We start from the raw sequence: 20,137 nt of genomic DNA, 5'->3' as shown, positions 1-20,137 counted from the left end.
TAACAGCCCAGGATTTAAGCTTAGTACTTCCCCAAGCCTTGCTATTAAAAGAAAATTCAGTAACTAAATATGGTTGGAAATAGTAAGATAGTGGTAACATGGCGGTGGAGTGGGTGTGCAGGCTGCATAGGTGTCTACACTGTTCAGATATTCTGTGCAACTCTCTACATACAAATTCTACCCTGCCAGCTTTCATTGTAGTGTTACAGGCTGTATACTTAATATTTTTGCCTCCTCTCCTCTCAGCCTTGCACTTCCCCAGACAGTTCTAGTTGCAGGTAGTCTGGTGAGATTGCATGTCCCTCCAGGCTGGGATCTGTTTCTTCACATTGGTACCTTAGATGTCTATCACCCTCTGCTTAATCATAATATAAATAATATCTATAGGTATGTGTGTTTATGTGGAGAGGAAAAAAACAAGCTTTTCTCTCAGCTGTCTGGGCAGGAGCCTGTAACTCCTGTGCTGTGCAGTGTCTGGCACAACAGGGCCCACAGCCTTGGGACTGTGTAGGCAGAACCTAAATCAAAAACCACTGGGTTTGGGTTAAGTAGGAGGTAACCATGTTTGTGTAGATAAGCTGAGGTGACTTCTCAAAAGCTTGGAGGAAGTGGCTCCATTTGAAATAACCATATTTCTCTGCACCCACCGTGGCATAACATCCAGGTATTGCCAGTCTTGTTGCAGTCTCAGGAGACTTGGTTGGTTTTGTTTTCATTTCTTGAAGCTCTTATTCCTGGTATGAGACAGTTTACATGACTGTGTGATGTCAGTTAATCAATGTAGTGTTTTTATTATGTGAAGAAAAGCTGGATGATGTAGTAGTTGAAACATTGGGGGTAAGAAAAGAGTTGAAGGACATTCTCCAGATTCCTAAACTCACCAGAAAATAATGAGAATAATATAGAGTTTTAATATAGCTTGTAAGGAGCTCGATGCCAGTCTAATGGTAAGAGAAGGTCCTTTGCCAAATATGCTGTTGCCTATTTTACAGTGGCCATAAGTCCATCTTTGTCCCCTCTTGAGGTGGTTTGTAGAAGGAGGTGATGGAATGCATCACAGCTCATTGCCTGGTTGGAAAGCCATGATGGAGAGGGGTCTTGTAAAGAGAGATTTCACCCCAGGCATCAAAAAATGAGAAACCACAAGGCCCAGTCGATACACATGGATGCTCCATCTGTGATTCCTGAGCTTAGTGTTGTCCTGCTGAACCTCACCTCATGGGAGGCTTCCTTCCAGTTGGAATCTGTCACTGCAAGAAATTGTTTCCAAAGAGCTGCGCAATTAGGGGTCGACTTTGCAAACATTCTTGGTGGAATTGGGATGCAATTGGCACAACCCAGTGAATAATCCCTTTAGGAGCCTTTATGAACCCTGTACAATGGCTGTTTACAGTCCTGCTTATAGACCAGGAGTGTTAACAGGACTTTAGAAAAATCCAGGTAATTGAAGCTTTTGTCTTTCAATGAGCCCCCGTTGCTTTCAACAGTTGCCATTCTCCACATTTTCTTTAACTTTTTTTTGTTTTGACAAGGGCTTTTGTCCCTCAACAACAGCAGCGTGGGAGGTGAGCCTGGCCGGGTGGTGGCCTCAGCCTTCGCAGCATGGCCTCCTCCTCCTCCTCCTCACACAGGATAAGTTGGCTTTTAAGACACAGAAAATCCTCTGTGGCCGAACCAGAGTTTCTCCCATGACTGCTTTATTCATTCCAGCATGCCAGGCATGGAGGGTCCCTGCCTCAGTCTCTGTGCTGAGCTGGGGCTCTGCAGGCAGGGGTGAGGAGGAGGCAGGCGTGTGAGACTGAAGGAGTTCCCACAAAAACTGAACCAGCCCTTCCAAACCGGGGCTTTTCAACACGCACACCCCGGCCAGGGGAGGGACAGGGGTCAGCAGTGCTTCTGCTTTTCACAGCTCTGTCTGGGCCCTTCGGTTTTGCTGGCATTGGGTTTTCTGTGCTGTTGCTCGTTCAGCAGCCTCTGGGTTCCTGTTTCTTGATGCAAGTGTGGGAGCCTGTTCCTTTTACATGAAACAAAGAAAACCTGTGGGAATTCTGAAGCTTGGGGCCTTTTCCACCAAAGCTGGTTGTATTTTTTCAGGGGTCGGTGGGAGGTTAGCATAGGTTGGTAGCCATGAGTCTCAAGTTCTTATTTTCTTGTATGTTAAGCAGAAATCCAAATTTTATAAATATCAATGTGTTGAGTCTTCCCCACGATCTCTCATCCTGCAGGCCAGTTTGGAACATTCTCACATGGATTAAGATAAGTGTTTTGGTGGTTTAAAGCCAGGTAGGAACCAATAGAAGGGACCGTGTGTATGTGAGTGATCCCACACGGCTGCAGAGGGGGCAGAGGATTTGATTTCACAAGGCAAAGAAGAAATTAGGCAACTCACTGCCACAAATGCAGTTTTTAAACCACTCATCTTGCAGTCACAGCTTCACAGAAGGCTCTGTGTCCACATGGAGCCACATCCACAGCCCTGCTGCCTTCTGCAGTTTCCAGACTGATGCAATCATGATTAAAGTAAGGAAGATGTAAGCTAAAATGTAACAAAATTCTTTGCTGTCCTTTCCATTTTAAAAGCAATTAATTATGAAGTCTTTACAGATCCTGAATGGGGAAAAATGTATCCTCAGAGAGCAGATGTTTGCTTCATTCATATGTCTGTTTATAAAATCTAGCATGTGGATTTGATGGTTCACTGGCTTTTTGCAACTTTCACTTATCTACATGAGACAAAGTTGCATATTGGTACAAAGCAAAATTAGGCACCTAAATAAAGCAGTTCTGCACCTTTTAGTAATGTAGACCATCTGTAAGAGGGTTTTATACTCATTATAGGTATACAAATTTTGGAGGTAAAATCTGTTTTCAACAAGAAAAACCCTCTTGTCTTTTTTTTAAACGTCATAATGTAGTAAGAATTAGAAAGACAAGTTTTGTTACAAAACCAGACAAGACTAAAATACTACCTTGTATTTGAATAATAATGGTTACTAAAGTTCAAAAAAATTGTTTACATCTTAAATATTTTTAAGCTAAATTTGGTAATATTTACAGTACTGAGGTTTTATTGAACCAGGACTCATAGGCAAAAGTATCTGAGATTTAGTGATAATTTTGAATGCTTTCTAGTCAGTGGATTTCAAAGTTTAATTTATTTGGTTATTTTATTACTGCAGTGTATAATTTTTAAACCCCTGTTAGAATTAAAATTTGTGTTGATATTGCCTAAGTATACAATTTGAAGAAACCCATGGCTGAGTGTGCTAACTTATTTTTTATGCCATTCTTGCAATAGGTGTAATTCTGCTGTAACATGCTTTAGTCTGAACGATGAATCACAGAGTCAAAATATTCTGCCTCTAAAATATGAATGTTCATGTGAATGAGCACCAAGATTAAAATGGTAACTTTAGTGTAGACATGCTTTAAAGGGTAAAATAACAAGGTCTTTGTGACCCACTCCATTATGCCAATAATTTGGGGGAATGCACGGTCCCTGTGGCATTAGGGCTTGATTTGAGCTCCCCCTGGGTGGAGGTGAAAGGCTTCCCTCCACTTAGCCCGTGTTTCTCAGGAGCATGTAAATAATCAGAAGTGGACTGCTGTGGCTGCATCTTCCCCCACCCCCAGCTCAGCTCTGATGAATGTGTTGCTCTGTCAGCATGAATTATCACTGTCTTGGGCAAGCACAGATGCAGCAGGTACTGGGGCAGCCTTTGCCCAGCAAACCTGTTTCAGCATGTCTCTCTCAATGTGATGGACAATTAGTCCCATTCCAAGCCCAGAGCAGACACTTCTAATTGTTTGTGGTTGCGTGACACGCGTTTGGGGAAGTCAGCAGATGGCTGCTCGTGGTGATTTATCAGGATTGGGTTTACTTTTGGTTTGTGTAAAAAACAGAACCTGTGTTTCGTATAATAATTTTCATAAAGGTCAGTGACAGAATAAAAGTCACAAAAAAGGCACAAATGGCTTATGGCAAGGTATTTACTAAAGACGTGGCTACCTGATGTTCTTGCCTATTGCAAAGCAATTGGCTGGGACTTTGTGCAGTTTGCTGGTATTAACTCTGTTTTTTCCTGTAGAACTTCCCCACCCACAGCTCCTGGCCCCTGCAAGGCAGTGTCCTATTACTTCTTCCATTTTTCTTCAGGTTCCTTCTTTTCCAGAATGGTTACACATACAACTAGATCTGTGCACATCTTGCTAAGCAGTCAGATTTCTCTGTGAAAAACATTCTGTGGATCATGCGGGGCAGTGTAAAATGGTTTCCTTTTGAAAGAAAAAGAGTTCTGCTTAGTCAAGACTGTAGAAAAACAGATTACTTAAACCAAGCATTTTCACTGCAGTAAAATGGGAATAAGGTGTCAGCTGGGAAGCTGAGCACTCCTCACTGCAGATTCACTGTGGGAGATTCTTCCAATATATCGGGGCTGCTTGTGTGCTTGGTGTGTTTCAGAGAATTTAAAAATAAAAGCTTCAAATAGAAGAAGAGATTAAATATTCTCTCATAAATCAGCAGAAAATTAAGAATGTAACAGCTGAATTTTCTGCTGTGTGACTTGAGGATAAAAGAATGTGACAGGAAAAATCCCCCTTCCTCACTCCAGGAGGAAATCTGGACAAAATGACCAAACAGATCTATTCCTTCTTTTACGTTCATGACACCAAATCATGTGTGTTCTCATGGACCATTTCCACATTTGGAAGTTGTCACTGCTGGCTTGCAGAGTCCCCTCTTGTTGACCCAGTGAACTCTGTAGGGTGCTGCCAGGTACAGAAAGCCACCAGGCCATCCCCATCAGCAGCTGGCTGAAGGAGAAAATTCCCATTGGGCACCAAGGCTACAGAACACCCTGACCACTTCTGTCAGCATAACAGACCCCAAGAGATTCACTGCTGCTCCCAACTGTAAATCTTTCCGAGCTCCAGCCAGTAAGATGTGCATGTCCTGAAATGTTCAGTGTCCTGAAAAGTTCAAGTTATCTTTCCATCATTTGTGCTGTGAAAAGAGAGCATTTCATTTTCAGAGCCTGAAAGAGATTGCACTCCAAAACTCTTTAAGTAAACACTTCCTCCTGGGATCGTGATCTCATTCAAACTAAAAAATGTACCAGAATTTATTATGTATTTTAATTACTATTCTCGGTACCACTCATTAAATTAGAAATTGATTGCCAGTTTCACAGTTTCCTTGTTAGATGACAAAGTGCTTATCAAGGTGAAGCAATGCAAAACTGTTACTATATATTCCATGATTTGGGATGATAAAAAGGCATGCTTTTTGTTGTGGTACTCATGTTACAGTGGTTGTTATAATGCATCACTGATTGTCTTTTTTGTTTAAAGTTTGCTTTCCCCATCCAAGAAAGAGTACACCATAAATTTGTATAAGAGAGGATCTGGCTTTGTCTGGTTTATGCTAGCAATGTAAAAGGCATTTACTGCAGCCATCAGAAGTGTGTTTCATTGAACTGTGAACATCATAAACAGCTATCCCAAAGATTTAAGAGGATGATGCAAAAGATCCCTATACATAAAGGTGTTTCTCAAAATCTTTTTTTCTCTCTCTAATCCACAGTGTGACAGCGAGAGCGATATTGACGATAAGGTAAGACTGAATTTTCTTATTTCATATGCTTGGAAATTCCCTGATAGTCAAAATAAGAATGAATTTGAAAATAACATTTTCCTCCAGTCTTCATGTCAAATTTAAAAATATCTACAATTGAATGAAAAAGCATCAGATCAGCTACTCTGTGATCTTCACTAGCTTCTATTTAGAGGAAAGAGAGTCCTGTTAACATAATAGTCTTTATTGATTATTATGTGAGCATTTTGTGAGACCTGAGTTACAGCATTAGTGCTGTTTCAGAGGAAGTTTCCACTGATAACTTGTCAGGAGCCAATATTTTATATATAGTAACCTTTGAAGATGTCAGCTTTGTAATCAGTGAGAAGATGGGACCTGCCCTCCCAAGGCAGTGTGGTAACTGTCAAGGAGTGTTTTGTCACGATGCATGCATATTTATCACAGAGCAATGATTTTTCTGACCTTCTTTTGAATACAGAGGTTGGTCATTGAAAGGTTGTAGTTTGTGTATGGGGATTTCTTGTTCACCTCTGCAAGGAAAACAGACAAGTCCCACTGTGTAGCACCAGTGGCACCGTGCTTTTAAAAATCAAATATATAAAAGGCTTGAGTATTCCGTGCTAGCTTCTGGCAGATCAAACCTGTCAGCCTCAGGTCAGCTCTTCATCAAACCTTTATTATATTTTGGCAGTCCAGTCTCTTGCATTCATTGATGAGAAGCTGTGGCACAGAGTTTTCTCCTGGATCAGCATTACACAAGTAAAGGCTGACTTCAGGTAGCCCTGTGTCCTCAGCAGCACACCCAGCTGCACCAGAGGTTACCATGAGCTCAAGAGCCTCCTCTGAAAGCTTTTTGTTAGTATTGTTAGACCTTTAGAAACACTAGGGTTTCTTCAACTTCTTCTTTTAAAAATACCAGGAGGCACTAAATATTCTTGGAGTATGGCAAAAGCTGTGTTTTGAGACGACAGCTTGATTGAAGAGAAACATTTAAATCATGTGTTGAATGAAAGATACTGTACATATTTTATTTTATATTATTTTAAATTTATATGACTATATATGTATAGTCACTTGCTGAAACCACCCCTCTCCCCAAGTTCTCTTTCTTACAAGGTTACACAGCAGCAGAGCTGACAGCAGGGGTGGTGAGGGTGAAATATTGTTCCCTAAAAGCTTAGATACCATGGGGTTAAAACGTTTCCCAGACTGCCCAATCAAAGGAAGTAAAAGCAACCACTTAGAAAACTGTTTAAAGATCTGCCAGTCAAACCTCAGATGAAGTTGTAAGTGACATGTAGTTTTATTATACAGCTATGCTATTAATGATTATCTAAATTACACTGGTAGACCCAGCTAGCAGCATTACATCTGAGACTGACGTTTGTTAGATTAGGTTTGACTTCACCTTGTAGAGAAGAAATTGAAATCTGAACAACATTGATTAGCTTTCAGAATGTGGGATCTGAGGTTACCTTCAGAGGAAGCTGCATTGTGTTTGGCTGGTAACTTGCTGTCCTTTACAGCAAATGAAAGGCTATTATAGTGTTCCTTACCATTAATATGACATTTCTTTACATTTCTGTAACTGTAATTTGACTTTCTAGGCTCACCTATTTCCCAGATATCTTCTCCTTAAGGTGACTCTGCCTTAATAATAACATTTCTTTTCTTCATAAGGAGAGCAGCACAAGATCATCATCTTTCTATCTCTTGCCTGATCTGCAGAGATGTGAAACATGACACAGTCCTATTAAATAGGTCTCTGGAATTAAGTGGGGTTGTTTTTCTTGTCAGCAAAGATGTGGGCACATGCACATAAACTCACCAGGGTTGAAGTGAAGATGCTTCAAACCTTTCATGGGGATGATGTAAGTGCAACATTGCCTTCCAGTTGGGGAGCACAGGGGCAGCCTGGCTTGTTCTGTTGATACCTGACATTCTGCACTCCCCTGGAAACTCCTTCAGTGTTTGTCTAAAACTCAACCTGACTGATGCAACCAAGAGCTGTAAAAATTTTGGTGTGACTGTCCTGAGGGACTACACTCATTTTCCTCCTCCCTGTGATGGCAAAATGTGTCTCCTGCTACTGCTCCAGGCTGTTGCAGCCAGGTGCAGGATTCAGCAGAGTGCCCAGCCCAGCACCAGCCTTCCCAAATTACCTGATGGGTCGGCTTCTTTCCCCACTGCTGCAGAGCAATGCTGCCTGGTCAGCAAGAACCAGCTTTTTCAAGGTACACCTACACATGCTGGCACGAAGGAAGGGCAGGGCAGGAATTACTAATGTACTTTTGATTTGCATAACATTTTTTTGTTAGTCATAAACAGCGGGTCAGTGTTGCCTGCATAGAACTCACGAGGAAGGCAGACAAAAAAAGTTCATGTACAAGTACAAACTGAGTCAGTGACTGAGCTAGAAGCAAAACTGAAATTTTCCACCTCCTACTTCTCTCTCTGTACCATGCTAGTAATTATCCACTATTTATTTTGTTCATAGGTGTATGGGCTATTGAGCTCCTAATGTTTTCAAACATAGATGTTAGGGTAAAATTAAGGTTTTACCTTCACTGCATTGTAAAATATAAACACACTCCTGATGGTTTGGTTTTTTCCCTTGTGCAGGGCTCCAGGGGAGAAAAGCAATTGAGCATAGTCAGTCACATGTACAGTGTATCAGAAAGAGGAGCCATTACTTTAGTGCAAGGTACGGTTTCACAGCAGATTGTGAGTGTTTCCAAACATTGCGCTGCTGTTTTTAATAATTGGAGAAGAGGAGCTCAAGGCAGGGGACTTGTCAATCCCATCTACTTTCTGAGAACTGTCTCTGGCCAAGTATAGCCTTTCACTTCTGCATCACTGCTGAAATCTCAGAGGAAGTAAGTGGGATGATACTTTCTCACACCTATCATTCTGTCACCATGTGCTTCTCAGAGAACTGTTTGAGATACCCAAACTAATAAAGTGAGCTGTCCAGCCATTTAACCAAGCGAGAAACTTAGCAAATCGTGCGTTCCCCGAGATGGAAATGCAAATCCTGTTTCCTGTACTCAGTGCTCATGAAGGACATTGGTCTGGGCTCTGCAGCTGTGAGGAGGATTGCACTGTTGCTTGCTGGAGCTGTGGAAATGATGCTGAGCTTGTTGAGAGGGAGGAGGGAGAGAAAGGGAGTCAGTCTGATACTTGTATTACACTGTCTCTTCTCTGTGCACTAGCTGGGATGTGAAGCTCACGGTCCATAAACATTGTTACTGAAAATATATACTTCCTTTAATAGCAACAACAGCATTAACAGATAGCAATTACCCTTCATTTTCAGGAACTATAAAGTCTCCATTAATTCAAGATTTATGTAGTTATAGCATTTAGCACAGGAATAACACCACAGAGAATTGGTTTATACACATGTAATGAGAGAGCTTATGGCATACTTTAGTGAACATTAACATAATAGAGTAATATAAACCATCAACAGTTCCACTTATTGTCTCTTACCTGCTTTAGCATCACTGTGAAAAGTGGCTAGCAGCTTGGTAATGTGCTCTGTTAAATGGTGTTCTGCAAAAAGCCAAAAGTCAACTTGTGTAAAACAAGGGAATGAGTAATCTCTGCTCGTTACTCCAAAATGTTGCTCTCATTTTTTTAATAACAGTGTTCAAGATTGCATTAAAAAGGCGCCTGTTTCTTTCTTTAAAAGTAATTCAATGTTCATGTTCTTTCAGTCTTGGACTTCTGTCTGCTCTGTGTGAAATTGTGGGTTGTCAGCCTAATTACATGGCCCCGCCGTGTAAGTGAGCTCTCCAAATCAGGGGTTAGATATCAAGCATTCTTCATTTAATGTAGTACTAAGTAAGATGTGCAAAAATGGAACTGTATTTCTAAGTTCAGTCAGTATTTCCTGTATATTCATTCTGTAGTTTGTGTTTAAGCTATAGCAAACAACTTCTGAGACAGGCAAAGTTAAATCCAAGGTGGAGACAAAAACTTCTGAAGTAATTTTTTTCTCTCGACTTTCTGCAGCAGCCCGGTGAGTTCCTTAGGCTGTGCTTGTGGCAAAGTGAATCAGCCTTCCCATGCTGTAGTTTGCTAATCCCAGCGTCCCAGGAGGTGCCTGGGAGTGGGCAGCAGCAGGAGAGCAGGTGCAGTTCAGCCTGGGATAGATGGGAGGGGAGCAGCACAGTGGGGCTGTGATCCCCCCACCCAGCCTGGGGCTGGGCTCCCATCCTGCTGTGTGCTGTAAAAACACAGAACAGCTTATAGGTTAAGGGTGAGGCGAGGGAGAAGGGACCCAGGTGAGTGGGGGGACACTGTCAACAGCAGCACTGTTTCAGTGTGCCAGCAGCCTCGTTGTTGTCCAGCTTTGATTTTGTAGGCATTAATCTAAAGGGGGTATTTGTAGGTATTAATGTTTTAGCAGGCATTTGAGAGGGAGTCAGGTAGCTTTATGGCCATGAATGGGAAGTTATTCTCTGTAGCAAAAGGCACAGTGGTAGGTAGTGAGGAGGTGCTTATTTGAAAGTTTACCAGGGGGGTGATGGAATCAGACCAGTGAGAGATGGAAGTGTGCAGCAATGCTGAATGTCAGTGTTGGGAAGAAGAAGTAAGCTGTGAAAGAGTCAAAACACAAAGAGTGATAGTTTGCCATTCAGGAAGTGAGAAGCTGTGTAGGAAGCAAAGCCACAGATTAGGAAAATGATCCTGCAGCAACTTTTCTTTGGCACTAGGACACAGTTACATCTGCTGTCACCAAAAGAAAGACAAAATGGTAAATGATGGGTGAGGTAGCTTGACCAAGAATGTGGCTGTGTGGATAAACAGAGGATGCTCATTATGTTACAGAGAGCAAGGATACACAGGACTTAAAACATAGGTTGAATATTTTGATGTCAGGAATATTGTGAGTCAAAGAGAGTGTTGAGAACTGTGGGCTTGAGTGAGAGATGGAGGTGGTAAGAGTGGAAGCAATGAGAAGAATAAACTGTATGGAAGATCTGGGGGATGAAATTATCACTGTTGTTTCAGCTGTGTTGACCTTGAAAGGATATCCACAAGCCCACAGGAAAAATCATAGTTCAGGCAGCAGGAGAAAGGGATGCAATAATGAAGAGAGGCCTGGGAGTTGCTCTAGCAGGAATGGTCACTCTGTTTGTGGATGAGATTACCCAGCAATAAGAAAAGCCCCCTCCAGTGCTATTGCTGGAGGCTTCTCTTCCTCTGCTCATTACATTTTATCTGGCAATGGAAAAGGTGGGTTCCATCTGATTTGTTTTTGAGAGGCTGGAAGTTTACTTCCCACTTTAGGTAATCTGTTATTTGTTGTTTTTGAAGCCAGACCAAGATCCCCAAACTGGTTTTGTCCATCACTCAATTGTCCTTTTCTCTGAGAAATTAAACTTGATACTTTCCTAGAAATTGAGATTCATACTGGTTACAGCAGAAGGGAAAGATCAAAAGTGGAATTGAACTGAGGGCTTTCACATGGCAGTATTTGCACTTCTGTTAGCATTGCACTTCAGTCTGTGACAGTTCTCAGCTGTGGCTAACAGTGAGACATCTCCATTTGCCAGTTACTTCCCAGCTGGGTTCTCAGACAGAAGTGAAGTGGTTTTTACCATGGGATGCTCTGGCTTGTGGACAGCAGTGCTGAATGTCCTTGTGGAAGTGTGTGGCTGGGCTCTGCAGCAGGCTTGGCATCCTGCAGGAGTGTTGCACATCTGCATGTACATACATGCACACAATCAGTGCATCTGCTGAGGTTTATATCTTACAGACAGAAAACCCAGTGACACAGAGGGAAAACTAGTGAGAAAGCTCTCTCCCATACAGTAATAACTGGGTAAAGACTGTTAGTTCTCCTAATGGAAGAAAGCCTCTGTTTTACAGACAATCTGTGTGTTGTTATTAAAAACAGATCTGCTTTTTAAACAATATCAAAATATTGAATTTAAAATAACCTTGTAGCCCTTGAAAGATTTGGGTGCTATAAACAGGCAAATGTAATCTTGGTGCCAGTACAGGAAGACAAAAATTCACCACTCAGTGAATTTGTTTTATTTAGTCGTTCTCCATTAATAGATTTACCAGAAAAACAGCATCCTCTAAGCCCACTGCATTCCCAGTTCACTCAGTTGCTCTTTGGGAAATGCCAGATGGGGGAGAGGCTTGGCATGGCCTGGGCTTCCATCCTTCCACCCACCATGTGCAGGGAGCAGACACAAAGGTTCCCACTGAGACTTGGGGCAGCTGAGTTAAGGCCCTGCAAGTCCTTCCAGAGGGAGAGGAGCCTTCCAAGTTGTGCTTCTCAACTACAGCTCTGGTAAATATTATTAGTAATAATAGCCCTTCTTGACCTTTATATTTAAATAAAGCAAGAATGCAGTTTAAAAAATGAAATAGAGTCAAGGCTTCAGCACCAATGTGCTCCCCTCCTGCTGAGATTTTGTGTTTTTTCTTACCCAGACAAAAACTCAAATTTTAAGTACATTAGTCTGTATATAATAAGCTGAGTCATCACAGTCTGTGGTGCCCATATTCATTCTTGAAAATGTAGAAAAGAGTTTTCAGAGCAAACAATGAGAAGAGCCTTCTAGTTTGCTGAAAAAAAAATCCATCATCAATTCACATAAAAGGCTTGAAGAGGTCTTATGTAGAGCTCTTGGGCACAACAGGATAATACCAGTTCTGTTGCTGGCAGCCAGCATGTCCCTGGCTCCCTGCTTTCTCCATTGTTTAACATCTCCCTGTTCCTGTTCCCCATCCAGGAGCATTTTCTTATCTTACCAGGGACCTTGGGAAGAAACTTTTCAGATGTGAGGTAACAGAGAAGAGAGCAGTTGTGTACAGCTGTCTGCCCACATCAAGAAAAACAATTATAACATTGTAAGGAAGTCTGAATCCAAAGGGCTATCTGTGCAATGGCAGGAACTCCTTGGAAGGTGATCAGATAGAACATAACAGAGTAGGCAGGTGATAGGAATTGGCAACTGAGTTAGGCAATTCAATTAATTAAATCCAATGATATAATTAACCTTAAAGATGCCAAGGAGATGAGAATTCTGGAGGATGCATGCTCCAATAGCCACAATTGCAGGCCCTCATTTGGCTTGCAGAGTTTCTCATTCCTGTATTCCAAAATCATTTGCCAGGTTAGGTAACACAGAAGGGCACAGTGTGCAGCATCGTGTCCCCTGGGCAGGAGTAAAGGATACAGCTCAAGTGGGCTCTGTTCCTGCCCTGGCTGCCCCTGGAGTGGGAAAATGAACCTTCCTCTGCCCTGCCCACCCTTGATCCTCAAAGCACATTATCTACAAACCTGGTACTTCACCCTCAGCACAAAATTCAAGTTAGGATGTCACTTCTGATTCTATATTAGTCATTATTAGTTTCTCTGTGTGTACTGTAAAGATTGTGTAATTCCAGTTAATACTTCATACTTTTTAACGTTTCCTAGTGGTCTTTAATACTGAGTTCTACCCATCTGCATTTTTCTTGAGAAGGAAAATGTTCTCCAAATGACTCACATTTGGTTTTGCAGTATCTGAAAACTTCACTTGATTCCTGTTACAGCTCTTGGTCTTCCAAAGTTTCTTCATTTTCAAGAGTTTGCTCTAATTTTGTTTGATACCTCTGTGACTGTCTGAGGAATGTACATTCAGTCAAAGCTGTGTATAAGTTCAAAACAGAGCAGTGGCTTGAATGAAGCTTTTATGGGTTCTTATCTGCTTAAGGTGAACTCTGCAGGTTGTGCTCTGGGGCACATGGTGCAGCACAGCTCCCATCAACTCTGTGTCTGGATTGTCAGAAGCATCAGCAGGTCTTGATTACACCCACTGATGCCCAGTCTTCCACTCTTGGATGGTCAGACTGAAATATCTCACATAACAGGCTCAGTTTCCAAGGTTTTCAAGCCTTTCCTTGGCCTTTGCCATACCTGTGTACCTGTGTCAAAATTAGTTGGAGATCTTTGCCTAAATCTTTGGCAGCAGCTGACTTAATTTGTGGTTTACTACTCCTGACAGTTTATTGGGGAAGCAAAGCGTGCCTTCATCTCCAATAATAAACAGCCCACCCGCCGACACTTTGACAGACTTAATAGTTTTTTTATACAAAAATGGACAGACTTAATGTTTCAACTGTAGCGATCATCTGTCCTGATCTCCTTAATGAAATTAGATTAAGTGCACCTGGGAAAATGCTGAGACGGCACATTGCCTTCATCACCTTCCTTAATTTAAAACCAATTTGAGGGGAAAATATCCTCTGAAGCTGAGGGAGGCAGAGAGAAGGGGGAGGGAAGGGGATTTTAAAATCTATCTGGATAGCTACTGGCAGTTTTAATTCCTTTCCCTGCTGGCAATGTGAAATATTAACAGCCATAAGAACTGAGAGTTTAAAGACTTCCTAACCTTTTTTGCCTTTCTTAGAGGAAACAGAAACAAAAAATATAGGAACAAAGTCCAGGATATGCTGGGGATCAGAGTTGGGGCTGGGCAGGGAAGAGAGGAATGGCTGAAATGTGAAAGTGTCTTCTTCCAAGAGCTAGACCATGTTTTCCTAAAATATATTGTAACCCCTAGGTGCTGGTGGTGCTCACTGTCTGCTTTTACCTTGATAATGATTCAGTTGTGCTGAAAAATAGTAATTTGCCCACATAGCTGTGAAATCAGCTGCAATATGTGCAATATAATGTGACCTGAAAACGACTGCGAATGTTCCTCTGGCTCATTCTGAGGAGAGCAAGAAACATGTCTTTTTAATTAAAAAGAAAACGTTGCAAAGAATAACAATAACTTTTCTTTTTCTCCATGAAGGATGATTCCTGTTCTCTCACTGACTGCACTGATTGGAAACACGCTTGCAGTTAGCTCAAGGTCTTCCAGTGCTGAGGTGGAGAGAGCACAGTAGTCTGTGATAGGCTGGAAAGTCTCTTAATAGCAGAATTGTAAATGCTTACAGCCTTTGTTATTTGGACTGTTACAGTCCAAGCTCAGCAATGCAGTTGATTTATCCATCTCCCGTCTCTGATTTCAGTACCGCAGGAAGAGGAAAATTCACACTAGAGATGGGCATTTTCTTCTGCTTGGAGATTGTTTTCTTTATTTGCTTAGAATTGGCTTTGTTCTTGGTGAAATCTTTCCCAGCCCAGGTTGGGCAGAGATGTCCACCTCGTGTCTGGCTGTTCTCAGGATCACTGTGAGCCCACACCACAGAGGGAAGCCCCATCTAACCCGGCTCTAGAAATGTCTGGTAACAGGCTGAGGTAATTGATGCACAGTCACTCCTGTTCCTGCAGCTGCTGCTGATCACCCCTCAGGACCTCAGTCATGGTGACCTGTGAAGAAAAAGTCATTCAGAACAACCATGCTGAAAGTCTCAGCTAAATTACATTAATTAGTGGAGGTGGGGCCCCATTTTCAAAAGTGCTCCTCACCCTAATCACAGTCAGCAGTGTCTGTGGATGCTCTGTGCATCCCAAAATCTGTTCAGCCATCTTCATCCACTTGACTGGTCTATCAGTGGGACTCCTCATGTAAGTAGGAGTTTGTATGAGTAGCCCAATTGCTGTCAATGAATAATTTAAATGATTTAAGCCTCAGACGTGCTTCTTAATAATGAGGGAAATCAGCCCCATATGTCCTTGTCCATAAATACTGGAAGATGGGGACAAGTCACTTTTAAATGGGATTCATTTATTTTTAAATGGAATCATGATAAGTGCTTTAAAGGTAATCAAGCATGTGTCGCTATCCTGAATATTATAAATATAAAAGAATATTAGCCTAAAATTGAAGGGGATCCCATTCATATATAAACTCAATTAAGGTATCATGCAAGGATAAAAGCACAGAGTAACCTTTGGTAACCAACAAAGATTTTAAGGTGTCTGTTCTTTTTATTAATTGCCACAAAGGTGGCTGAAGTGACCAACATATGTTATACATGTCACTATATATTATGGACACTCAGATCTCAGTTACTGAGTGACTGCAGCCATTTTCACCCTTTTAAATTTGTAGATAACCTCACCCTGCCTGCAGAAGGTGAAGCTGAAGGAAGTAAGATTTTTTTGTACTGTGATTATTGAGCTTGTTCCCATAAAACAACATATTTCCTACCAAAAAGGTCTCCTTCCTATCCTTGTATTTTTAGTCTCCCTTTTTTTGGTGAAACATGAGTTTCTTGTCCTTTTCCCATCTATCAGTTTTTGCCTGACAGCATCAGTGGCACCTCCTCTGCTCTGCCCGTGCTGTTGGCCCTGGGCTGTGAGATGCCAATCTCTTGCTGGTGGTTTTCTCTATGAGACAGGCTGCCTTCAAGGACCAATCTGTGGCTCTTCCCCACAAAACCTAAAAAATGTTGCATATAGGATGTTATGCAGTTAGTGATTGTTTGTATTTATGGCAAATATTGCATTTTAGGATCCATTAGACAGAGAATCCCTATTGACACACAGGGAAGGGGAGAGGTATGCCTGCCAGTTATTTTTAGTAGCACTATAAAGTCAATTAGAACTAAAGCAGATGTGTATTAGAAGTTAATTCATATTAAGAATAGCACTGCACTAGCACCACTTTCATCTGGAAGCAGGTGCAAGTCTGTCTGTGCTACTTGCTTTAATGTGATCCAGTGAAAAAAAAAAAAAGGATCTTTTAAAGCCATTTTATTAGCTTCAAAAGTTATTATATCCCACCTTCTTAGTCTGTATGATCACTGGTGTTGAATTGATTTGTCAGTGCTGCCAGTTTGCATTGCCATGGATGTAAAGGAGGTAGGAGGAAGGACAGTTCTTGCCTGGGCAATCCTACAGTTTCCAGCTACAATTCTTGGCTGTTCAGTTCGTGGATGTATTTGGTACAGTAGCAGTGCTTGAAAACATTTCAAACAGGCCTGTAAGCCCCAGTGATCATTAAATGTGTTCTGTTTTATAATTTCAAACTTCCTTCTCCCTCCCTACCCTGTCTCCCTTTTGCCTTCCCTCTGCCTTGTGGTTCTTTCAAGTTAATGTTGTCCAAGGCAGATAAACAGCACAAAAAGGATTGAATGGAGGTAGGAAAGGTGATGTTGTTACCTCTCAAGTTACTCTTCTTCCCTCTATTTGGCAGAGCAATGCTAATCATGTACCTAAGTCTCCACTGCATCAGTTTAAATACTTGGAGAGCTGTGAGAAGTGGATTAAGCCTGTGCCCTAGTGCCCTGCTCAAACCAGATCTCGTTTTTCACTCCCTCCCAAACACACACAGCCCAGGGGCACTGGGATGGTGTTTGGAGTCGGGGCTGTAGCAGCACAAGAGCCATTTCTTGTGGCTGAGTGCTGAAACTCGCTGTTCTCTGACCTTCAGCTGTGGCTGTGTCTCAGGCTCGTACCTTAGGCACAATTCCCATTCAGCGTGCCATTGTAAAGAGCAAACATTGGGGGGGCAGAATAACTCTGCGGTGAGAACTGGATAATGTAGTTCAAATCCATGGCCTAATTCCTCTGATGATGTTGTTTAAAACATTATTTTCTCATTACCCTTTGTGAGCTGAGCTTCAGAGCTCTCCATTAAAAATAACAGCAGTGACTTGAATTAATTGGTTAGAAAACATTTCTTCTCTCAGCCGTGTTCCACAACAAAACCTGAGGAAGCCAAGAAAAATGCTGGCCCAGATTTGGAAGAAGTTTTGTTTAGAGGCCTGAAGCCTACACGTTGCTCTGCAGACAAACACACATCCCTGGGTCTGTTGTAACTGCCTTGGGTTTACAGGAAAAGAAGCCAGTCCGGCTGCAGGGCTCTAAAACAGTTGCTTGCCAGATTCTGATTTATTTGACAGCCTCCATAATAAAGTAACTATTTGTCTAACTCTTCCTGATTAGTTTGAGGAGGTTCTGCCAATCTGAAGAGGATTGACTAGTCAGGAAACTGCTGGTATTTTGGCTTTTTTTTTTTTCTTTAAGGGCTGTGATATTATTTACAATAATTTCTCCTTTATTAAGTTTGGCATTTCAAAATTATTCACTGCTGCAATGTGAACATTTTCCACATCAACAATAAGTCTATTACGGAGAAATTTACAAAAACAAAATGACTTCATATTGCTTGCAGATGTATTCTGTAAAAGTAATTGTTTTTCACTAGATTTTAATGTTTCTAGGCCTTTGTAAACATAATGCCTAAATACTTTTATTCAATAAACGAGACCCATTCAGTAACTGCTTGCACATTTGAAGTCCAGTAAATAAGGAGCAGATTTTGACCAAAATCTGTGTATCATTTAAGCTGCTTAGGTCACAGCCCTAGGGCAGAAAAGAACTGGTGAGAAACTTGTGTTTTCAGAAGTGGAGAACTGTGAGTTCAGAAACCAAGACAAATAAGCCCCATTTCTCTTTAATTAGTGGATTCCTGCTTTCTTTATTCTTCGTTCAGTAAGGCTGGGAATTCAAAGGAGGCTGGAGATGTTAAGCATTCTGTTCTCTGGACTTCCTTTATAGTCTAGGGATACCAAAGTCCCTCTTGAGGCTGCATTGTAAATCCCATCACACAAATCCATATTTCTTTCCTGGAATGCATTGTTTTCAGGTTGGGAGCACCATTGTGCATAGACAGAGAGCATGCACACATGTGGAATGGAAATTGTGCCCGGTGTCACTAACTCTGTGCCTTGGTTTTATGTATATAAGGTTCAGGATGTACTAGTTTTTAAAAGCCAGAAGTATGGGAGACCTCATTGAGGCTAGGAGAACCTCTAGGAAGCATCTTGTTGTCTTCAATTTGGGCAAAATGTCAAAACTTAAAACAAAAAAGGCAGTGCATGAATAACTGGATATTGCTTGTCATGCAAGAAAAATAACTTACAGAGCAAAGTAGAATCCAGAAATAAAATTGAAATAAAAACAAAAACAAACAAATACCACATGTATTGTAATTTTTGTGTGAGACATGTTTGGTGGAGTCCTTAAATCAAACAGCTTACAGACTGCATTGATGAGCTCTCATCGTGCCTGAGGAAAGTAAAACCCAGTGAAGTATTTTCTGTGGTGGTTTGTTTTCCTCTACAGATATTTTACAAGGCACGGGGACCTTTTAATGGAATCAAGGAGGGAAAAGGTCTAAAAGACAAAGTATAGTTTTTCCTTGGACCTTGTTATCTTCTGTTCTCCAGACATTGTATTCTCATGGGTGAATCTCTGGCCTGTTCAAAGGCAGCAATAAAATCCTGTTTCATTTAAGTATGACCAAGATTTCAGCTAGTCTCAGCAAGAATGCACCTCACTGTCCCTCAGGCCATCGTGTTCTTTTAACATGGGTGCACAGGTAAGCAGTGGCAAAGCTGGCTTTGCTCTGGATGGAGGTGTGTGCAGGAAATGAGCAGCCATCTCTTATGGCACTGGGGATGTGGGGTGCAGCAGGTCACACTGACCCCATTCCAGGTGACAAGTCATGAAAAAGCAGAGCCTTTGAGAAAAACTGGCTTTGTCTATATCAGCCCTTAATCTTTTGCTCGTGTGTATGGCAGGGTGTTTCCCTGCCATCACAGGTCTCGCTCAGCTCACTCCATGTCTGATTCCTTCTCCTTTCCCCGCTCCTATCCAAAGAACAACAACCCTAAAACCCCATAAAGCTCTGCAGCTGTTTTCACACATAATTAAATTGTCCTGGGTAATCCTTGCTGGTGGCCTTTCGTGCGGTGCTGGGGGAATCGCATTGAAGCCACTGCTGTGATTTGATTGCTGGGATTCCTGTCCACATCAGCTGCTCCTCCAAGGCCTCTCTGGTGTTTCCAGGGCTCAGCAAAGCTTCACACAGGGAAGAGACATTCCTTGTTCCTCATAGCAGCTGCCTCTGCCTGCACAGGGTGAAGGAGACACAGAGCAGGGAGAGGAGCTTTAGGCTCTGTAGCTGTGGCTGTGCCTTGGATGTTGTGAACCCTCCCTGACAGACCTTTGGACAGGCTGCTGTGATCTGTTCTGTGTAGAAACTCCCTTAGTGGTTTTGAATTAATCATTTTCACTTGCCAGAGGTGTGTGCCTGCTCTTCCACCTGCTTATCTTTCTTTCCTGCCTCTAACTTTTGGTTCTTCCTTTATCACATATTTCATGTTAAAGCATAGTGTGAAAAACATTGAATCAAAGGAAATAAAGGGTGATTTGAAGTGACCCTTGAGCACCAAGAACTGCAGTTTTCTTCTGGAGTTTGCAGAGTCTGTAGCATTTTTCAGAGCAGGAGTGAGCTGGAAAGTATTCTCTCCTTCAGAAAAGTCAGAAAAATCAGTGTAACAAACAGGGACATACCAAAGCCTTTTTTTCTCACTGGGTAGTCTCTCCAGGGAATTACATATGCTGAGTATTGCCATGATACATGCTCTTTATTATGTCTCTCAGCACACAGCACCACTGCTGAAAGTACTTCCATTCACTTGTTATCTAATCTCTGTCATCAGAGGTCAATGGATACAGCCCAAGGTCCTCCCTTGGCTTATTTCCAAGCAAAAGCCCTGCATCCCTTGAAAAAGCCTGTTTCAAATGGAGAATGAGCAGGGACTTGCCTCACACACTGGCCAGGATTC

The 20,137-nt window shown here is 41.9% G+C and overlaps 1 protein-coding gene across 15 annotated transcripts in view; it reads left to right on the top strand.

Annotated features, from left to right (window-relative positions):
• The window catches only part of FBRSL1 (fibrosin like 1), a 502,157-nt gene that overhangs the window by 327,691 nt on the left and 154,329 nt on the right, over positions 1–20,137 (top strand). For all 15 annotated transcript variants that reach the window (XM_066562562.1, XM_066562557.1, XM_066562568.1 and 12 more), the window contains one exon: positions 5,585–5,614. In XM_066562562.1, the coding sequence (XP_066418659.1) occupies positions 5,585–5,614 (30 nt within the window). The remainder of the gene's footprint in view (positions 1–5,584; positions 5,615–20,137) is intronic.

Source organism: Molothrus aeneus, chromosome 18, assembly GCF_037042795.1.
Source record: "Molothrus aeneus isolate 106 chromosome 18, BPBGC_Maene_1.0, whole genome shotgun sequence".
In the NCBI taxonomy this organism is placed as follows: Eukaryota; Metazoa; Chordata; class Aves; order Passeriformes; family Icteridae; genus Molothrus; species Molothrus aeneus.
This window is presented reverse-complemented; position numbering and strand designations above follow the sequence as displayed.